General features: G+C 35.3%; 3 protein-coding genes across 13 annotated transcripts in view; 2 read left to right on the plus strand and 1 right to left on the minus strand.

Moving 5' to 3' along the window:
* LOC125648398 (MAP kinase-activating death domain protein-like) overlaps positions 1 to 13,943 on the minus strand; it is a 112,021-nt gene extending 98,078 nt beyond the window's left edge. For all 11 annotated transcript variants that reach the window (XR_008795805.1, XM_048875456.2, XM_048875457.2 and 8 more), the window contains exons 1-3: positions 13,812 to 13,943; positions 8,956 to 9,637; positions 284 to 425 (exon numbers count right to left, since the gene is read on the minus strand). Coding sequence is in view for 10 of the 11 variants with exons in the window: in XM_048875456.2 (XP_048731413.1) it covers positions 284 to 425; positions 8,956 to 9,536 (723 nt within the window). In the remaining variant the exon portion in view is untranslated. The remainder of the gene's footprint in view (positions 1 to 283; positions 426 to 8,955; positions 9,638 to 13,811) is intronic.
* A 3,174-nt stretch (positions 13,944 to 17,117) lies between these two features.
* On the plus strand, positions 17,118 to 20,545 carry LOC125648429 (uncharacterized). Its single transcript, XM_048875542.2, has 2 exons — positions 17,118 to 17,222; positions 17,372 to 20,545. Exon 2 carries the CDS (start codon positions 17,544 to 17,546, stop codon positions 18,519 to 18,521), a length of 978 nt encoding a protein of 325 aa, XP_048731499.2. The 5' UTR covers positions 17,118 to 17,222; positions 17,372 to 17,543; the 3' UTR covers positions 18,522 to 20,545.
* Positions 20,546 to 21,159: 614 nt separating this feature from the next.
* On the plus strand, positions 21,160 to 21,783 carry LOC130047275 (uncharacterized). The gene has a single exon (XM_056141906.1). It carries the CDS (start codon positions 21,160 to 21,162, stop codon positions 21,781 to 21,783), a length of 624 nt encoding a protein of 207 aa, XP_055997881.1.
* Positions 21,784 to 22,396: the final 613 nt, after the last annotated feature.

The raw sequence follows: 22,396 nt of genomic DNA on the forward strand, positions 1-22,396 counted from the left end.
ATAATTTAACAGTGTTTATACAAGGTGGACAAAATTTGTTAAAAATCGGACCAGGCAGCTTTAAATAGTAGATATAATGGAGTAAAATTCGCAGGACGTCCCCTGGAATTCGCTGTAACCAAATTTTACTGTATCTAAACCTAGATTGCAGGTTTTGTGTGAAGTATCTATAGGCATATCAAATTTGCATAATTACACGTGAGTTATATTTCTTGTTTAAGTAAAAATAAAATGAATTGGTACAACTACAGATGACTATAGCAATGATTTCATAGAAACCTACCTCCACTCTGGTTTTTCCTGGGACTGGGACTGGTGCACTCAGAAGTCGTAGAACCCAGGTTTCTATTTCTTTGACTTCATGCATCACAAGGCCTGTCAGGTTATCAGTACCCTGCCCTGTCAACACTCCCCATACAGTGTCCCTGTAACAGTCAATATTTAAATCTCAAGCCAGATAATTCTATTCTGTAGGGGCTATAGTCAGGGTCATAATTTCAGACGTGAAATAAGTGATGTCAAAAGTGTTGCAAAATCATTGGACTCTGTAAAGTGAGTCTGACCATAAACTGCAGCAGACGGCATAAACAGCAGACATTTAATCTGATCATCCATTCAATTCATAAGCTGCATATGAATGCTTAACAATCCAAGTGAAAATATCTATGCTATCCCTTGAACCCCATATGGCTTAATACAGAGGTACATAATATATGTGTTAATAAAGTAATTCAGTATACATGTATGAATGATCAAATTCATTAACAATCCAATGGATCAGAAAGCTTTGAAAGGTGCCCTACAAATCCCAAAATTAAAACTGAAATTTAAATACATTACCACCAAAACATAAATACCTATATGAATGGTGTTTTTCAGAGTTATCATGTTAGAATTATCATGTTTATTTTTGAGCTATATTTTTTCAAATATATATCCAATTGCTTCAATAATTCCACACCCATGATCTACCAGCCACTCTAAAAGCAATAACACAATGTGCATGTACCTCAGATAGCAGATAAATCAACACATTAATATGGATCGAGATAGAAGCAATTATCTGGCATTGCTTGAAGTCATATAAATATTGGCACTGACACTGGAATGAACAATTAAAATCTTTTCACCTGTCCACTATGTGTCCACATTGACAAACAGATCACCAGTACACTACAGCATTGTAATACATATTTCATGGTGTATTAAATTTCATGTCCTCACGCCTAAAATATGTAATATTAATTTAAACAAGATATAATTAAAATCTGCTGATTATGAAGTCTCCCAAAAAATTACCGGTTGTTAAATAGTGGATTTTTCACAAATACCTTATACAAAATCCATGCCAATTCTAATTTCTTCTTCTTTTTTTTAATTTAGATCACAAAGACATCAATTTTCAAAAAATCTCTGTTTCTTTAGTAAAACTGGCGTCACTTGACCTTAATCATAGTCTGTAGGTCCCAATTAACATCCTCTCATCATTTTTGAAGATCCCATGTCCCTATTAGACCTGGCTTGGATTTCTCAAAAATGTCTCAAATTTCAGTTTTCTCTGAATTGAGCAGACTTATTTCAACTCATGCTTTTTTTTTTAGACATATAAGCCTGGCTCTGAAGTTATATCAGTAATTATGTTCAAGGTAAGTGGTCAAGGTCACTGGAATCACTTGACCTTAATACTAGTTTGTGATCAAGGGCACTGGAGATACCAGTTTGTAGATCACAAAACCCTTTTAGCATTTCTGAAGATTTCATGTTTCTATAGGTTTCGATTCTAACATAATCCAAGTTTTTTATGATCATAATCAGAGGTCAGGGTCACAGAAGTCATTTGACCTTTATACTAGCAGTGTTCGAAATTGGTTTAAAACTTGGTGTAGACCACGGGTCTATGCCAAAACAAGATGACATAGACCTCATCGAATTGGCATAGACCGCAACATTGAAAAAAGAATAACATTGTTATTTCCTTCTAATGTACTTAGAAAGCATCTTTCCATTTCCATAACAATGTCCTCCTTTCCTCATAACATTTATCAGATGTTGACTTTTGGGATAACTCTATTGCTTTAAACCTAGAAAATCGGCATAGACAACAGCTTGGTCTATCCCAATTACAATTGGCATAGACCGGTGTCATTTGACAAGACTCGGTCTATGGTTAATTTCGAACACTGATACTAGTTTGTATCCTCTTATCATTTCTAAAAATCCCATATCTCTATCAATTCTGGTTCTAAAGTTATAGCTGTTTTTATATGTTCAAGGTCAAGGTCTCTGGAGTCACATGACCTTGATACTAATTTTGTTCTATGTTAGACCCCATCCCCATATGACCCACCCTCCCCCAAAATGTACTCTAACCCCCTTCAATCTGAAAACAAAAACATTTCTATGTGTACTTTCATACAAAAACATTTCTACATATGTACTTTCACAACTGCCGTGGTGGTCTAGACGTAGAGCGTTTGCCCCCGCATGCAGAAGGTCAGGGTTCAAATCCAGACCATGACAGACCTAAGTCATTAAAACAGGTAATGACAGTTCCATCACCAAATGCTTGATATCGGCATCAGATGTTAATGTCACAGGTCCTCAGAGATGACCTTAAAAGCGGATGTCCCGTGTCACAGTAGGTGTGGCACACTAAAGAACCCTCACTGCTCAATGGCCGTAAGCGCCAAGCATAAGCCTAAATTTGAAGTCTTTCACCGCGGTATTAGTGACGTCTCCATATGAGTGAAAAATTCTCTTGAGGGACATTTAACAAGATACAATTAATCCTGTACTTTCATCAACAGATTACGGAAAAAGGCTAGAGACAGTTTTTGGTGTGAAAAAGAAGCAGAAGAATATTAATAACAGAGGAAAAGCAATAAGTCTCCAAACTTTGTGTGGGAGACCTAATAACATATCATTTCCAGAACATCCCTTATATATAACCATAGTAAACAACTGCCAATTGATCTTATACTGAAACTGAGACACTGAGAGCTTTAGCAAAAATGTTAAAAATACCCTCTGCTATGACTTCCTGGACTTCATAGAACATTAATAGTTTATTTTGGTGACTTCAATACTAGATGTGTCGGCACGACATGAATGCCCCCACCTGCATTAAAGTCAAATGTAGGAAATCCATCAAAGTATAGCATTGAATAAGATATTCAGATTGTATGTTACACACATTTAGTACAATGAGTAATTCAACAACAATCCTTTTATATAAATATGTTTAATAGCCATATTAAAATATATAGGCCTACATTAATTTTTCTCTATTAAAGAGCACAACTCCAACAAAAATCAATGAACCGGAACAAAATTCAAACTCAATCTGTAACTCACCAATATACATCTGCATACGAAAAATCAGTTCAATATCTCAAGACCTTTAGAGAAAAAGGCCAGAAAAATGGTCACAACAGTAATTTTTTAAGTTAACGGGAAACAACTCCATCAAACATGAACAAAACTCATTCATGATCTGTAACCAATCAATATACATCTACATACAAAAAATCAGTTCAATATCTCAAGGTGTTTAGAAAAAAAGCCTGGAAAACTGGTTGCAACAGTAATTTTTCTAAGTTAATTTAAAGGGGCACAATTCCATCAAAAATCAACAAACCAAAACAATAATCAAACTCATTCCGTAACTCATCAATATACACCTGCTTAAATCGATCTGTAACTTATTAATATACACCTGCTTAAATTGATCTGTAACTCATCAATATACACCTGCTTAAATCGATCTGTAACTCATCAATATACACCTGCTTAAATCGATCTGTAACTCGATCATCAATATACACCTGCTTAAATCGTTTTGTAACTCATCAATATACACCTGCTTAAATCGATCTGTAACTCATCAATATACACCTGCTTAAATCGTTCTGTAACTCATCAATATACACCTGCTTAAATCGATCTGTAACTCATCAATATACACCTGCTTAAAGAAATTAATTCCATATCTCAAGGCATTTAGAAAAACAGTGATTCCGAAGGTCCGTCGGACATTGGCAAATATCCGGTAATTTTTGTTTTGGTCCGATCAATATCAGTTGTTGGCCGGACCAAGTGTCCGATAATTTTTACTCCCAATGAAATACATGATTAGATAAACTTTCAATTTTTAGCAGCATGTCCCAAAATTTATTCTGTTCTTTAGTCATTGCAAACAGAAAAGGTGTTTACGTTTAACTCAAATATTTAACAAACTTGCAATCATCTTCAATTCCCCCGAGAGGGTGATAATACAATTGAGCAATATCCCGTGAAACTACAGACGTCTTTGAAGCGTTTGAATTAGGTAATAAATAACACGTAAATAAAGCGTTTAAAGGCATAGGGTCTAAGATATTAGTGAAATTTTGCATGTTCCAAAAAGGTGGCGAAATTTCAGATCATAACTAGAAAATCACAAAAGTTCTTCAAAATGTTTACAAACACATTGGATAATGATAGTAATTACAAAATAATTGACTGTTCTCATTTGCCTAAACTGGTACCCTGTTGATTTCGCATCTCTTATGTTTTTGCGTAGCCACCAATCAGCGGGGTACCAGTTTAATATAATGCCCTCCAGACAAAAATTTTATATAGAGCTAAAACGTCAAAATGACTTCAATTTCAAAGCGATGCAGCTATAGATAACTCATAATTAATACTACAAATTTGTTTTTTTGGAGTTCTTCTTGCAAAATATTGTGATGTCATTTTTGAGATAAAAGAGAGACCCTATGCCTTTAAACTATACTCTGATCAAGAAGTACTTGAACAACATGGGCACGTTTGATTGAACAATTTGCATTTGAGTTACACTAATTGCTCGAATTTTAAAAAACTGTGTATTTCATAACACTGGTGTTGAACACGAGTTGGAAAAGTTTACTTCACTGATGAATCTGAAGTGAAATGCTTGGGCTAATAAAGTACGTCGCCGATGTCATTCTGGGCCAGAAAGTTCAAATTTACATGAAAGCTTCCTGACATTTTGTTAAAATCATGGCCCCCGGGGGTAGGGTGACAATAAGGATTAAAGGTTTACATGGCAATATATAGGGAACATCTTTAAAAATCTTCTTCTCAAGAACCACTGGGCCAGAAAGTTCAAATTTACATGAAATTTTAAGCTGCCTGATATAGTGTAAATTCAAGTTTGTCAAAACCATGGCCCCCAAGGGTAGGGTGGGCCACAATAGAGGATTAATTTGCATATAAAATTTTGGTCTGGTTAAAGTAATATCTCGACCATTACTGGACCAAATGTCCAATAAGTACCAGAAGACCTTGGAAAGCACTGGAATAAAAGCCTGGAAAACTGGTCAGAACAGTAATTTTTCTAAGTTAAAGAGCACAACTCCATCAAAAATCAACAAACCGGAATAAAACTCAAAGTAGATCTGTAAACTTATCAATATACACCTGCAGACAAAAAATCAATTCAATATCTCAAGGCGTTTAGAAAAAAAAAGTCTGGAAAACTGGGTGTTGCGGAAGGATGGACAGACAGAGAGACAGATGGATAAGGGTGAATCTACAGACCCTGAAGCATACTACTACACCACTTGCACAGAACGGTACGAAACGATTCTTGCACGGAACGGTGAACGGTTTGCACGAAATGATGAACGGTTTGCACGAAACGCTGAACGGTCTGCACGGAACGGTGAACGGTTTGCACAAAACGCTGACCACTTTGTAGGCAAGGCTTGCACGCTTTGTGAACGATCTGCACGAAACAGTAGGCATGGCCTGCATGCTTTGATTTTTTCGGTATTACTTGGATCAAATAGTTTCAATAGAATTGCAGTATTCTAGATATTAAAAAAAGGTTGAGGCGAAAGAAATGATAATGATTCATTTTGAAATGATTGCTCATGTACGACGCGGTAAATTTCATTTTTGCTTATTAGATCAATATATTATGAACACGTTGGAAGGAAAACAAGTGAATTCTTTTTTATTTCATTTCAGATAAAAGAAAAATTATACCACCACGGAATATTGATTAATCAAATATTATTGATTCATTGCTCTATTAAATTCATTGAAACTGAATATGAAATGGTCGCGTCTGTTTTGCTATTTTTGTACATTCATTCTGAGTGTCATTAGAATACTTTTGCAATTTGTATATTCCCGGCCTCTTCCCAAAGACAGATGTTGAATTAACCTACACATTTTATATACATGTGTACGTGAATGAAAACAGATAAAATGGTTTTAAAGAAATTTTTCTTCAGGAAAGATTGAAATATTCTTGGGTGGGGGGAGGGTTGTGAACGGTCTGCACGAAACGCTAGGCATGACTTGCACACTTTGATTTTTTCCCGGCATTATTTGTTTCGTCCTGGGGTTAATTTCAACAAGATGTATAAATTGTATCGTCATGGAGTATTTATTATTCAACTTTATTTATTCATTGCTGTATTAAATTCATTGAAAAAGTCGCGTCTGCATCGCTAGTTTTGTACATTCAATCTGAGTGCCGTTAAAACATGTGTGCAATTTGTATTTCCGGGCCTCTTTTCAAAAACAGATCTGGAATAAACCTATACATTTTTACATACGTGTATGACAACAGATATAGTGACTTTAAAATTTTTCGTAAGACTGGAACATATTCTCAGGCGGGAGGAGGGATGCATCTAGATATAGAATTAGCCAGTCGATAAGAACCTGTCACCTTGGATAAGAAGGGAAAATACAAAACAAAAAGGAAACAATCAAAATATGATTGAAATAGATTGAGAAATAAATCATATAAATGAATAGATAAAACAAACAATGACTTACTACAGTAATGATCAACAGATATGCGAGTGGATCTAACATCCAATCTTAATTAGATTGTTGCATTTGCCTCAATTTTAAAACTAGAGACAAAAGATATAAACACCTCTTTTGTCATATTTCATATTGCCCCCCCCCCCCCCCCCCCCCCCCCCCCCCCCCCCCCAGTCGATTTTCACACCTTCTGTACGAATGTTTAATAATTTCAAATACACAGATTAGCTGACCTCTATTGTGGAAAAAAAAAAGGACCTTGGATGTACAAGTTATACACAGGTCGGTCTTTGCATTATGCAGACAGTTCCGATAAACGATTTTGATGAAAATATTTTTTATCTAAAAAGAGAAAATTGATCATAGAAATGTAACAAGACAAATGACTTATTCCTATAAAAAAAGAAAAAAAAAAAAAAAAAAAAAAGATAACGAGGGCAGAAATATACATGTCTCTGCACTTGCTAGAAACTACCAAGGATGAGAAAATGGCATCGGATTTTGCTCTGCCTGGTGGTTTTATGATAAAATGGGTTTTTCTTATTATTTGCAGATTTTCACTGTTGAAATCCCATCTTAGAGACATTTTGAAATAATTGGTCAAATTCCCAACAATGTTTACCTGTCCTACATCCCATGCCGAAATGACTTGCACGGTCTGTATGTTTCTAAGGGTGTGGTTTGAATGATCTGCCCGTTTCTATGGGCGTGGCTTGATCCTGCACAGAACGATTCTTGCACGAAACGATTTGCATGGAACGGTGAATGGTCTGCACGAAACGGTGAACGATTTGCACGAAATGCTGAACGGTTTGCACGGAACGAAATGAAACGGTTTGGAGGTGTAGTAGCACGTTTCAGGGTCTGTATATGCATAAAAAAAATTCACAGAATATATTGACGATTAATTCTAGGAGCTAATAAGGATACAAAGTATCAATTTGAACAAAATGAAAGTTCCAGAATATTTTTGAATGCTTCTTATATGTCCAAATATGAATACCAGCAATATAATCTAGCCTCATTAATTTCAACACTTTTTAAAATTACATGTGCAGTCACAATGTCCTAATAAATCAACCATCCATATAACTGAATTGCATCAAATAAAGAAATAAAACATTGGTTTTCAAGAAATATCATTGAGAAGCAAACAACTGTCCAGATAAATTATTTGTAGTAGTAATAAAGCATTCAGATAACTAAACTGCATCAAACAGAATTAGTTTTAAGATGCTAAAAAGTCTCAAATGTTTGGCATCCAGATAATGAGGCCTGACTGTATAGAAATTATGCCCTACAGTGTTATGCATGATAGTGTATTGGTTTAAAATTATCTCAGAGGAACTAGATGCAATCAATAATATTAAATGAAGCAGCTGTAATGAGAGGTTTGATGCTTGTACTTCGAACAGTTTGTTCTTTAAGCCTGGGATTCTTACCAAATGTTGCCTTATTGATCAGTGAAGCCCAGTTACAGAAAAAACAGCCACATTTTATCTCTATCAAAACAGGGATTTTAAAAGAAAACTGATAATGAGAAAATTGATACACATCTAATTTGCACTAGTCTTCATGTTTTGCTAATAAAACAATAAAGTCCATCACTGATAATTCAATTTCATAATCAAAACAATCAATATGTTGCAAAACAAACATATAAATGACTGAAGAATATTAGTCATTCAAAACAGCCTAAATTGATCGTCTGCATTGCGAGATCAATATACATGTGTGTAAACAAACATGGCGATGCACAGATAAGTTAACCCTCTTCATGGATGTTTAGTTTTCTTGGACTGTGTATTCAAAGCAGTTGATAGAATCCATCAATATCAAACTAAATACTTGAAATATTTTATCCTACCATATCTCACCTTTTTTAACAAAGAACAGGTAGGCCTCGTCCGTTTCGGATACTGCCATGATGTCACAAAGACAAGTGACCTAATTCATAGCTGCATAGGTAAACTGTATATTTCTGAGCCATAATAGAATTATAGAATTTATTTGTTTTCTTGAATGATGCAGGGAAACCTCCTTGGTCTCGAAATGTTGTTTGAAATATAAAAGCATTTCAAAAAATTTCTCGATCTCAGAAGTTATCCTGCAACATCCACAAGAAAAAGCTAACTCTATCATACACACCTTGTTATTGCTTTGGATCCACCAATTCTCTTTGTACAACTTCTATCATGGCAAGCATCTATAAGTTTACGCAGAATGAACAGACATTCTCGGAAAGTCGAAAAGAATGGGTGATGTGTCACAATACACAATGAGGTCAAAGTATTATTTCTAACACGATTTGCTGTCTTCAATTTTCGCTTGGTTTTAGGAGATTTTCTCCTGTCCTGGTCTGTATTTCCATTATCATCTGCCCAAGAAGTACTCAGAGATTTTGATTTCTCGGAAATTTTTCTCTCTATGGGTCGAAAGAAGTTCACACAAATTCCATATCTTACTTTGCCTGTATCTTTCTCAGTCAAGGTGAACACAAATGAAGTGGTCTCTCTCAGACTCATGCGCTTCGGGCCCACGCTGATGCAACCTTCTGGCTGGCAGAAAAAGATGACATCTGGTGACAGTGGAAAATCGTGGTGATCTTCTAGCGGGTATCTGCGCAGAAGTTCTGGAGTTTGGGCTACATTGTTGTTGTTATTTGGATGTCGACTGCCCACAATCAGAATATAGTCAACAAGACGTGGACAGAAATATTTATCAGACATTGTATAAAACTGCAGGAAATTCCAAATCACGGTTCATGTTGTTTTGTTCTTGTATCTGTTACACTTCAGGTAAGAACCATTTCTTGCAGGCAATCATCACCCTAAAATAAGAAATGATTGACATTTACAAATGATAACTCTCACATATTAAATATCATAGGTTATATCTAAGTGTTCCACATGTAATATCTAGTATATCTAGTGACAGGGTCTTTGTGCACTATGGAAAATCTTTAGAACATTCACTGTATATGAATAACACCAATTCCAAAACAAAAACCCAGTATCCCACAGCTCATATTCATCAAAGATCCATACAGGTGACTTTCGATGGCTCAAACTTTGATCTCTCGAAGTGAAATCATGGTCCCGATTTTTTTTCTCTATATAACAAAGCAAATTTACTATCGATCTCTCGAAGTGAAGTTGGGTCCCTTAAAACACATTTCATTGTTTTTCACTCTCCATCTCTCAAAGTGGTGGTAGCGTATACCCACAGTTACCCAAGCATGTAATAATTTCCGTTGGATTTTGTTGAGTGGCAGAGGGATAATTAGGTGTTTACATAGTTGAAACATCACTGGACTCATTCCTGTTGAAATTACCATTTGATGTCAATATTGGTCTTTTTCCCCAATTCTTATGGACTAAACCTTGAATAAATTGTTTTTAATTTACAGATTATTATCTCAGAAAAAGGATTTGCGTAAAAAAAATCATATGTTGACTTATCATTTTAAAAGCTATAAGCTCTACAACAAGTACACCCCCCAAAAAAAATCTTGAATCATACATTATCATATTTTCATACTACATGTGAAATTTGAGTATATTTACAACCTTGGATAATAATTTGAACCAATATATTAAACTATAAGTATTATAAGATACATGTGGTTTGCAATTAGATTTTACATTTTATCTGGGGGGGGGGGGGGGGGGGGGGGGGGGGGGGGGGGGGGAATCATTCTAAAGAAGGCTATTCACAATGTGAATGTAAAACGAAAGTAACAAACTGAATTTTGATGGTTTTGCTTATATGATTAATGTGTGTTATATCTTTTATCCTGAGACAAAGTTTTATATGAATATCTACTGGTCATGAAATCATTTACATGTACATAAATTGGATATATACGTACATGTACACCACTTACGCTGATATAAGTAGATGCAATCTCAATAAGGAACTAATCGCGTTATACAGATGCCGCCCCAATAATTTTGAAAAAAAAGGAGAGGGGATGAGGAAAAAAATGACAAATTTATGATGGTCTGTGAAATAAAACAAATTATTTACAGCCGTTCTTTGAAGCTTACGTCAATATCTGCAACATTGGAGCAGCGAATACAACTACGATATCTGTGGTCACTGGAGCAGCGAAGTGTGAACTTTTATTTTTACACAAGCTTACCATGTATTTGTTCATGATAATTTGGATTCAACAGCTGCGTAGTTTTGAATTAGCAATTATTACGCTCGAGAATTTTTTACTCATATGGAGACATCACCATTGCTGGTGAAGGGCTGCAAAATTTTGTCCTATGCTCAAAGCTGATGGTCTTTGAGTAGGGATCTTTAGCGTGCCACACCTGGTGTGACACGGGGTCTAGGTTTTTGCGGTCTCATCCAAAGGACCGCCCCATTTAGTCGCCTCTTACGACAAGCATGGGGTACTGAGGACCTATTTTAACCCGGACCCTCACAAAAGAAATAATATTAAATATTATGATGGAAATATGAATTGGTTCCCCCTTTCCCACCGTCTCCCCAACTTTCTGATGCCCGCGTAATTCCATATGTTGAACATGGATCATTGTAAAACTTTTACATTCATGAATAGTCAATGTACCTCATGGGCATGTACAATGCAATTGACACGCCCTCATCCATCAAATTGTTGTCTGTTCTCCAACTGATTTTTTTCTAAAGCTTGAATCATCTTTATCCTCCCCCCTTTTTAATACAAAATTTGACTGCAGCTGATAAGAACGACCTGGAAGGAATCGATATCGGACATTCATATCACCATGTAAAAATCAAACCGATATCTTTAAAATACCACATTTCGGAAAACGGACACATGGTTCCGCATTTACATTTGATTGTGCCGTAGGTCGAATATAGGTCTACTTTAAGCGTAACTGACATTAATCAGATACAAAGCTTTACATTACTTTTTGTTGTGGTCATCCCTTTTCCAACAAGGAAATTAATATTTCGGAATAGTTTATGAAAGTTATTTTGTACTATAAATGTTTCATCTGTGCATAAAATATAAAACCATATCTTCCCGAAATATATTGATACAATTATATCATTATATATTGTCATATTGTGATGTACAATCTGAAAAGAGTTGATTCCATCTGTTGTCATGCTATTTTCATGTGTTTCTTTGTTTTCATGTGAAGCTGGACAACTCGCCCCCAAGACAACTCGCCCCCTCTCAGGACAAGTCGCCCCTTCTCTTGAGACAACTCGCCCCCAATATTATATATAGATATATTAACACATTTTATTTTCATTTTGTGTGTGTATATGAGTAATTGTACAAAAATTTACACTTTTAACCCTATAATGATACGTCTTTTTATTTCATTCTTTAACATGAATGGTAAATTCTAACAGAATTATACACAGATTTAATTATTGCATTTCAGAAAAAATCATGTTTTTCATAATTCATTTGGCAAGGAAAATTACATTTACTGATCTTCAGGTAATTGATTGAATGTCTCCAATACTGAGAAAAAATTTGGGGGGTTGGGAGGTGTGTGTGTGTTTTATCGATACAGTATACATAAGTGTAAATGTGAAGCATGAATATTCTGACACATGTAATTATCTTTTAATGCGTTTCTCAACTAATTCCCGTTGAAAAAATCATAAAATTTCCATTTTTGAAATTTGATAATGGCTTTGGTTTGCTTTGCTGTTGTTGTTTTTTTTATGTTGTTGTTTTTTTACGCGGCGATTTCAAAGTGTAGAGTACTCTGATGATGAGTACCTTAATGTTTGAAGTAAATTGATAACAGCTTGGGGGAAATCAAACAATTAGATTTAACAACAGACCAAGACTGAAGACCAAGCTATTACTCTCCCTACCAAACACTAATTTGTTTCTGCTGAAATTATATATTTTACATGTACATAAAAGTGATGATGAATTTACTGAACCCAAACACTGGATTTTCACTAAAATCTTTTGTCTTGCATAAAAAGACACGAAGTTCGGTGTTTATGTGAACATGTCTTTTTGTCAATGATGTATATACTATCTATAAGAAATTTATTAATTTTTGCAAATACACCTCTTGGATTTAGACCAAAAATAATAATTGTAAACATGTATGATATGAAGGGGAGAGTTATATTATGAGAGGGGGCGAGTTGTCCCAAAGAGGGGGCAAGTTGTCCCGAAGAGGGGGCGAGTTGTCTTGAGGGTGAGTTGTCTTGGGGGCGAGTTGTCCTGATACCGTTTGTGCATATATATATATATGTGTGTATATGTAATCATAAGTGTTGTAAGTCATGCCCCATGAGGCCCTAATATGGAAATAAAATAATTATATATTTAAGCTTTTAAAGCTATTGTACTCCACTTCATAAACACTGGATAACCCACTGGAATTTATGTAAAGTCAAAATACTGGACCAAGGTGCACAAAGGTTAGTTAAGTTTAACTAATAATTAATGCCTATTCAATGCTATGTATGATGTAAGAATAAATTGAAAGTTCACTTTTGTTGAATCAACATTTGTGCAGCTGGGTCATGAACATCAAAATTAACAGATGTTTTGTAGAAGTTTGAACTGTTGAATGATGGACAATATATTGAATTCAGTATGGAACAGCCTTAAAGACAAAAATATACACACTGAACCAACAAATCACTGCCAAAGAATCTAATAACATATGATATCAACATTATATTGAACACTTTACTCAAAAAAAAGAGGGGGGAGGGGTCGGAGACCAACCGGCTTCTCAACTGACGTACGCGTACGATTGAAATACAGTGTTTACGGTACCATAAAATTTAAAAAACGGTTGGACCTTAAACTTATCAAAATGTAAAATGATAATAAGCATTTGAATGTTTAAATCTGCACGACTGTCATTCAATTCAATGATTGTCAAAGAAAATCAATGCAATAAGGCAAAATATTGATCAAGGCAGCATCAATGAGTAACGTTTGATTTGTTCTACACAGTACTTTTTAAATAATTGCAAATATTTGTTTTGAAATAAAAAAGCATTAGACTTACCTTACCGTCATTATTAAAATGACGACTGGGTTAGAAATAGATGCGGTTCCAATGCACAAGAGTTGCTGAGCACTATCGATTGTCGTTGTATATGTTAAGCAGCCATTGACGTCAACAACGAAAACGCCATCTAGCATTACGAAAGGGGAATTAACTCTAATGCCGTTGATAAACATAAACAAAATCTATGGGATAAGGGAAACTATCAATAGATTGTGAATTTCATGACCACTGCACTCTAGAGGGTGGGATCAAAACTTTTTTCTTTTTTTTAAAGTATGCAATTAGTAAAAATCTTCCTTATTTGGGGACACCAAACATAGGCCTAGCTCAGCCTATTGTAATCCGTATCTCGAAAGTCCCGTATTGAACGCCTTTCAAATTCTACTAGATCTACTTTATTTTGGCTGCTACCTGAAGAAGAAAAAATTATGAGTCTATTCAATGAATAAAAGGTAACACCCCCCCCCCCCACCCACCCGAAAACAACATTGTAAAAGATAAGGTAAATTTTTTTAACAATTTCCATAGCCTTTTAGAATCGAACATGCTTTTAATCGAACTATATACATATGTTTAAGATAACTAAATTTGAATTTAGTTCTACACCTGCTGCAATATACATTTATGTATCACATTAAATTCTAAAGCGAACGAGTCCGGTGTGGAAAATTGGGATGAATCGATGTGAAAGTTCGTACATTTACCGCTATCCTACGGATTAATGTTGAAACTAAAGAGATACAGCGGGAAAGAAAGATTGAAACAGAACCAATGTAAACTAGGGTGAAGTTTATGACCCATAAAAAGGGAATTAACAGATTTATTTCATACTACATTTAATTCGAATTCCTGATATCAAAAAATTTATTTTCTGATATAAAAAAATCTATATCTTGATATAAGAAAATAAGGTTGATTTTTTTATATTAAAAAATCGAATTCTTGATATCAAAAAATCATATCCTGATATCAAGAAATTGAATTTTTGATATCAAAAATTGATTTTTTATATCAAAATAGAACTTAGATTTTTTTATATAAAAAAAATCAGATTTCTGATATCAAAAATTAAAATTCTTGATATCAATAAATAACTTGTTTTTCTGATATCAAGACTTTGATTTTTTTTATATTAAAAAAATAATTTTTTGATATTAGGAATTCGAATTCTTGATATCAGAAAATGATTTTTTGATATCAAAAACTGATTTGTATTTTCTGATATCAGAAAATCTATTTTTTGATATCAGAAAATAAGACTCATCTAAGTTTTACATTATGACCCCTGGGTCGAGGCCTCTGCTGGTGGACTGTTATATTTAGCTCTAAAACTTCATAGTTATTTCGGATTTCAAACATTTCGGTTGAGCATCACTGAAGAGACATTATTTGTCGAAATGCGCATCTGGTGCATCAAAACTGGTACCGTCTAAGTTTTACAATATAAAACTTCGATCGACTTAATGAATGCTCCCTGTGATGCAACCTTCAGCTTCCCGCCTGAAATTTGTTGAGAACCTGTAGATGCATGTGGGGAATAAATAGTAAATCTAATTCATTATGGCAAATTCTTCCATATCTACAATAATCAGCACTGCTTTGTCCGCGATTCTCTATTAAATGAACGGGGTCGATCCTGAAGAAGTGCAAACGAGACCCGAGGAGAATGATGGAGACGCACTGTACAGGAAGATGAAACTATCATATTCATATAGGCCTATATTCCTAAATGGCGTAATGTACCTATCATGTTTTCAACACTTCATTTCTACATGTTGAATATGTCCAGAATTATCAAGAACCCTTATAAAATTCTTTCTATCGTTAAAAAAAATCTTCAAAGAATCTGAAACATCAACGAATTTTAGAAAGCAAATCGGGCGCTGTAGATTTTGTTCAGCGATTTTCTACGGGTCAAGGGAATATTCATTATTTCTGTAAAGATTTTTCGCCATTTTCTTTTATTTTCTGATATCAGAAAATATATTTTGTGATATCAAGAAATCAGTTTAAATTCCTGATATCAGAAAATAATTTTTTGATATCAGAAAATCGATTTTTTGATATCAGAAAACATTTTTGATATCAGGAATTCGAATTTTTTATATCAGAAAATGTCTTATATTTTTGATATCAAGAATGTGAATTTCTGATATCAATTTATTTAAAAATTATATTTCCTGATATCAGAAAATTTGATGTATTTTTTTGATATCAAAAAATGATTTTTTGATATCAAATATTCGAATTTTTGATACCAGAAAATCAATTTTTGATATCAAATAATCAAATTTTTGATATCAGAAAATGACTGTTATTATTTGATATCAAGAATTTGAATTTCTGATATCAAAAATCATTTTCTGATATCAAAAAATATTCTTTTTGATATCAAAAAATGATTTTTTGATTTCAGAAAATACTTCAAAAATATTAAAACGGCGCCTCATACAAATTTTTAAGATAAAGTTGTTTTATCGCTTGTACACAATTCCCAAATTGTTGATTCATTTCTTCAACATACCATCGTTTTTCATTGAATTATATGGAAAATAATAGTGATTGACTTTATTCATTGCATAATTCAACTTAAAATAGACAGAATTTGGTCTATACGTAGGTGACATAATGAGGCCGCGACGGGGAGTTTGAAATAACGTTTTCTTAAAAGTAGGTCGAATTTCAAGGTCATAGTATGAAATATAAGATCTTGCCATAAGAAATCTATATACAAAATATGAAAGATCTACCTTGAAAAGTTCAGATAAAAGATATTGAATAGGTCAGATACATTGTATCTAAAAAGACGGTCCAACTCTAAGGTCAAGATCACAAGGTCAAACTTCACAAAATGATAAGGCCTTGTCATAAAGAAGATATATACAAAATATGAAAACCCTACCTTAAAGGGACATTAGCTGTCATTTTGTCACCAAAATTGAATTAATTGAAAATGCTCTATATTATGTATATTTTAGAAATAACACCAGTATCTAATTCTTTCAAACACGTTTAACCTCATAGCAGGTACATGAATGTGTAATTTGGCAATTAAATAATGATTGCCATGCAAGACAGTGATTATTCCTTATATGTTTCTTTACACTAGTAGCGGTAATTTAACGTAGTTTTATTGGGTTTCTTTTGTTTTTGCACAAAATAAATGTTTTTATTAGTCATTGATAATTTTCTTATTCCAATGAGAGATTATGAGAAAAAATGGTTGCCATTTGTGTTGCTACAACTTATTACACGTACAACCTATTTATAAATGACGTATGAATTATATATTGTACACTTTCACTTTCTTTTTGAGTACTTCCTGTTTTAAAGTTTTTACTTCAAACACTCCTTTGCAATTCGAGCAGCATGTTCTATCCTTCGCCATCGTTCGATGTAGACCATCATGTAAGTTTTTAAACATTTCTGAATTAGTTTTGAACATTATGAATTCCTTTATAACTATTATTTTTTCCTAGGAACTTTTCAATTAATATATTTTTTCATTTTGCCAATATGTGAACCATGTGAGTAATTTTCTTTCCTATTTTTGGTAGCCTTTTACCACTTCATACATACACAATAAAGTACATGTTAGCACACATGTATTTGTGTTGTCATTGGTTTGCTAGCTGTTTACACCAGACAGCATAGTAAAAGGATGATGGTATGATGGCTGAATTCTTAACAGAGAAGCAGACACGGACATTAACAGAAAAAGGACAATAGATGTTTAACGAACGCCATGAAATACTTAAAGACCTAGCTGAAAAATCCTGGAATGAAGTAGAAGATGTTCTAGTGACTATAGGAACGTGTGAGAAAGATCTGAAAAAACTGAGGGAAGGAGACTCTTTATTGAACACAAAATTCAAACAATTCTGTAAACATTCTAGCGAATATGAGAATTATCTCAGTAGTATCAACACTGAGGAGTCTACTCAACTACTATCAGATTACAAAGTGTATATGAACAAGTGTATTAGTATTGTGAAAAGAGCTTCAAATGACTTAAAAACTGTTAAATTGGAACTGATAGAAACGATGTCACGTGTTTCATCTAATGGCTCTTTAGCAAGTATAAAGAGAACAAAGGCGGAAGCTGGCAAAGCGAAACTACAATTCATTAAACAGGAAGGACAGTTGATGAGACAAAAAGCTGATATTGAAGCTGAGCTGAACGTTACTCGCCAGCAGAAGGAGATAGCAGCCCTTGAAGCGGAGACAAAAGTGTTAGAAGGAGGCAGTGACAAATCATGTAATGATCTTCCCTCTGAAATTGCAGATAAGGAGGAAATGACTAAGAAATTTGTAATGGATGACCATGTGACAGACTCAAGAGCAAACATTGATCATATCCCTCATGTGAACCCCCCTCCTGTAGAACTGCCTAATACTCAGCCAGTTGACATTAATGAGCCAGTACCTCAATATCACAACACAGGTTTGACTAATTTCCATGGCATACCTACAGTGAACATTCCGCAAAACCCTTCTCCAGTATATATCCCGACAGCGAGCAGATACAAGTTTACACCTACTAATATTCCACCAGAGAATCCCTGTGTTGCTCCTATGATAGACTTTTCAAAATTCATGCTCAGAAAAGACCTTCTCCTCACAAGATTTTCAAAGTTTGATGACAAAGCAGAAACCTTTGCGGCGTGGTCTGCTCAACTCTTTCCCTGTCCTTACAAACAAGGATAACGCGAAATTATATGATCTTGTGGACGTACTTATCGAAGTGGAATCTGCAATGGCAAATCCCGAATTAACACTACTCCTGAGTTATTTTAATTTATCAACTGGTGTTCTCCCAATTGTGACAAAACTTCCACCCTCGCTTCAGGAAAAGTGGTCGACCCAAGCTTCAAATTATAAGAAACGTCACTGTGTTCCATTCCCGCCATTTTCATTTTTCGTAAATTATGTACGAGAAATGTGTGAAATGCGTAACAATCCTGGACTAACGTCACTCACTTTAGTTCATCATGGAGCCAAATCCAAGTCAAAAAATACATCTAATGATGTAACATCTCGGAAGATAGAAATATCAACCTCAAGTTCCGTCCACTGTCCTATCCACAATGCTGGTCATTCTCTCAATGAATGTCGTGGATTCAGAAAGCGATCTCTTCAAGATCGTCAGAAGTTTTTGAGAGACAAACGTATTTGATTCCGATGTTGTGCCTCGGACAATCATATTTCAAAGAACTGTAGTGCGGATGTGAAATGTGAAATTTGTGGTAACTCGCCATGCTACAGCTTTACATGTAAATCGTAGCAATAATTCTGTTCCATTCGTTCACCCTCAGACTCCTGATCAAACTACAGAGAGTCATGGCGGGGAGACAGCATATATGAATGCAGAGAAAGTTGGAAGTCTGTGCACTAAACTGTGTCGTGATGTCATTGGAGGTTGTTCTTGTGGCAAAATTGTTCTTGTGGATGTGTTTACTACTACAAATCCAAAATCAGCAACTCGTGTGTATGCTGTAATCGATGATCAGAGCAACCGTACTCTAATCTCTACTGATCTGATGAATCAGTTAGGAGTCGAAGGTGGAACTAAGACTTATAACCTGTCCACTTGTTCAGGAAATTCGACATTTGAAGGAAGGTGTGTTGATAGATTGTGTGTTAAGTCAATTGATGGCTCAGCTGAGTTCAATTTACCTGAAGTTATAGAATGTGACTCTATTCCGAGTGACTTATGTGAAATTCCTACACCAGAAGTGGCCATTCACCATGCACATCTCAACAAGATTTCTTCGAAATTACCGGAATTAGATCCGAATGTGAAATTTGGACCATTGATTGTGCGCGACTTACCCGACGTTCATCATGTCAAAGATCAAATCATCGGTAGTAAAGGTCAACCCTTTGCTCAACATCTTCCGTTAGGCTGGGTCATTATTGGTGAAGTTTGTATTGGCAAAACTCATCCTCCAAAGGAAGTGAATGTGCGCAAAACAAACATACTCAACGATGGCCGCCATACAACATTTCCTTTGTGTCCATACAACATCTACGTCAAAGAAATTCATAATGATGTGTTTGTTACGACTCCAAATGACAATAAAGTTGGTTCGTCAGTTGAAGACCGGAAATTCCTTGCACTCATGGATGCAGAGTTCTGTAAGGATAAGACTGGCCACTGGTCTGCACCCTTACCTTTCAAAGACTGTAAACCTCCGATGCCAAACAATTTTCTACAGGCAAAGAAACGTGCTCAGGTTCTCGAATCCAGTTTTCGCAAGGATCATGTCAAAAGTGCAAGGAAGTGGGGCAGCTGAAGTAGCTCCCACTCAGATAGACTGTGAATGTTGGTACCTTCCACTTTTTGGGGTGTACCATCCCAAAAAGCCGAACCAAATAAGGGGTGTTTTTGATTCCTCTGCAGAATTTAACAATATTTCCTTGAACAGTGTGTTAATGTCTGGACCAGATTTAACAAACAATCTCATTGGAATTCTTATGCGTTTCCGAAAGGATGCAATAGCTGTCTGTGGGGACATTGAGCAAATGTTTTATGCATTTCATGTACATGAAGAACATCGCAATTATGTAAGGGTTAATGTACGAGTATCGCTCCATTCCTTAAAAGTAATGGACCGAGGCACCGAAGGGGCCGAGGTCCATTGCTTTTAAGGAATGGAGTGATACGAGTACATTGACCCACTTAAAATGCACTGTAAACATTAATAAAAACTAAAGTTTGTGCATTTTAATCATGTCTTACGTTTTTCATTCTTTTGTTGCATGCATTTATATCTACTTGTATAAAGGTTGACCTACTTTCCGAACACTCCATTCCTGAAAAATAATGGAGTGTTCGAACAAAAGAATGACGTCATAGGTGGATTTTAACTTAGGTTCCTTTGGTATGAAGATAATGACTTTACAAAACCTCTGATTGAATATCGCATGAAAAGTCATGTATTTGGAAATAGTCTGCCCCCAGCTGTAGCTACATATGGCCTCCGCAAGGCCTTGTCAGTCGGCAACTCGTGCGTTCAAGAGTTTGTCAACAACAATTTCTATGTTGATAATGGACTTATCTCACTTCCAAGTGCATCTGAAGCTGTGGATCTCATGAAGAAAACACAAGCAACACTTAGAGAAAATGGACATATTCGTCTTCATAAAATTGCTTCAAACAGTGTTGATGTTATGGAGGCTTTTCCTATGGACGACTTGGAAAAGAATTTGAAAAACTTTAACGTTTGTGAAACCTTACCTGTTCAGCACAACTTGGGGATGATTTGGGATTTGAACAAAGATATGTTTGTGTTTCAAATTGCGGACAATGAAAAGCCACTAACTAAACGAGGACTTTTATCACATGAACAGTTTATTTGATCCCTTGGGATTCATTTCTCTTGTGACAATCAGTGGGAAAATACTCCAGCGTGAACTTGTACCATCTGGAAGTGATTGGGATGAACCACTATCTAACGACAACATCAACAAATGGAGATCTTGGCTAGATGCTTTACAGTCTATGAACGGTTACCATGTTCCACGTATGATCGTACCTACCTCAGTTTCTACTGCACATCATGTTGATGTTCATGTATTTTCTGATGCCTCCGAGCAGGCAATAGCTGCTGTAGCGTACCTTAGAGTGATCTGTGAATCTGGTGATTCGTCTATAGGATTCCTCATGGGCAAGTCCAAGCTTGCACCCCTCAAAGGTCATACTATTCCCAGATTGGAGTTATGTGGAGCAGTGTTAGCCACTGAAGTAGGAAAAGCTATATCAACTTATCTGAGTATATCTTTGGACCGTTTTCATTACTACACGGAAAGCAAAGTAGTTGTAGGATATATCTCGAACACTATCCGGAGATTCTTCATGTATGTCAACAACAGGGTGGAAAAGATCCACAGAATCTCATCTCCATCACAGTGGTCCTATGTCTCTACAGACCGCAATCCAGCAGATGCTGCAACTAGGGCACTCTAACGCATTAGACTCATCGGTGAATCGTTGGATATCTGGTCCTGAATGGCTGAAACATGTATCTGATGAGACTATGGCAGAGATATTTTCTCTTATTTCTCCAGAATGCGATAGTGAAATTCATCAGGAAGTAGTTTCTATGAAAACAAAACTTTATATCAATTCATTGGAGCCTCGTTTTGTGAGATTTGACAAATGGGAAACACTTGTAAAGGCCATTTTAGTTCTGAAACTCTTCATATTAAATCGGCTAAAGAAGAATGGACAGAAAACATACGTAAATCTATTCAAAGACACTGAAATGTTTGTCATCAGCCAAGTTCAGCAGGAAACCTACCGGAAAGAGATCGAAAACCTTAAATGCGGAAAACCCATTCCGAGAGACAGCAAAATACTAAGACTGGATCCTTTTCTTGATACAAGTGGAATCCTACGTGTTGGAGGAAGGTTGAAGTATAGCTCCAAACTGTTCCTTTTTGAGAAAAATCCAGTTCTTGTTCCCGGCAAACACCACATAGCAAAACTTATCGTACAGTAACTTCATTTTCATGAATTGGTACGCTATCAAGGACGCCACCTGACAGATGGTGCTATTAGAGCTGCAGGTTATTGGATA

This window comes from Ostrea edulis, chromosome 6, assembly GCF_947568905.1.
Source record: "Ostrea edulis chromosome 6, xbOstEdul1.1, whole genome shotgun sequence".
Taxonomy (NCBI): domain Eukaryota; kingdom Metazoa; phylum Mollusca; class Bivalvia; order Ostreida; family Ostreidae; genus Ostrea; species Ostrea edulis.

Excerpts from the sequence above, each read along its gene's own strand:
- LOC125648429 (XM_048875542.2), top strand. The coding sequence starts at position 17,544 with ATGTTTAACGAACGCCATGAAATACTTAAAGACCTAGCTGAAAAATCC.
- LOC130047275 (XM_056141906.1), top strand. The coding sequence starts at position 21,160 with ATGAACAGTTTATTTGATCCCTTGGGATTCATTTCTCTTGTGACAATC.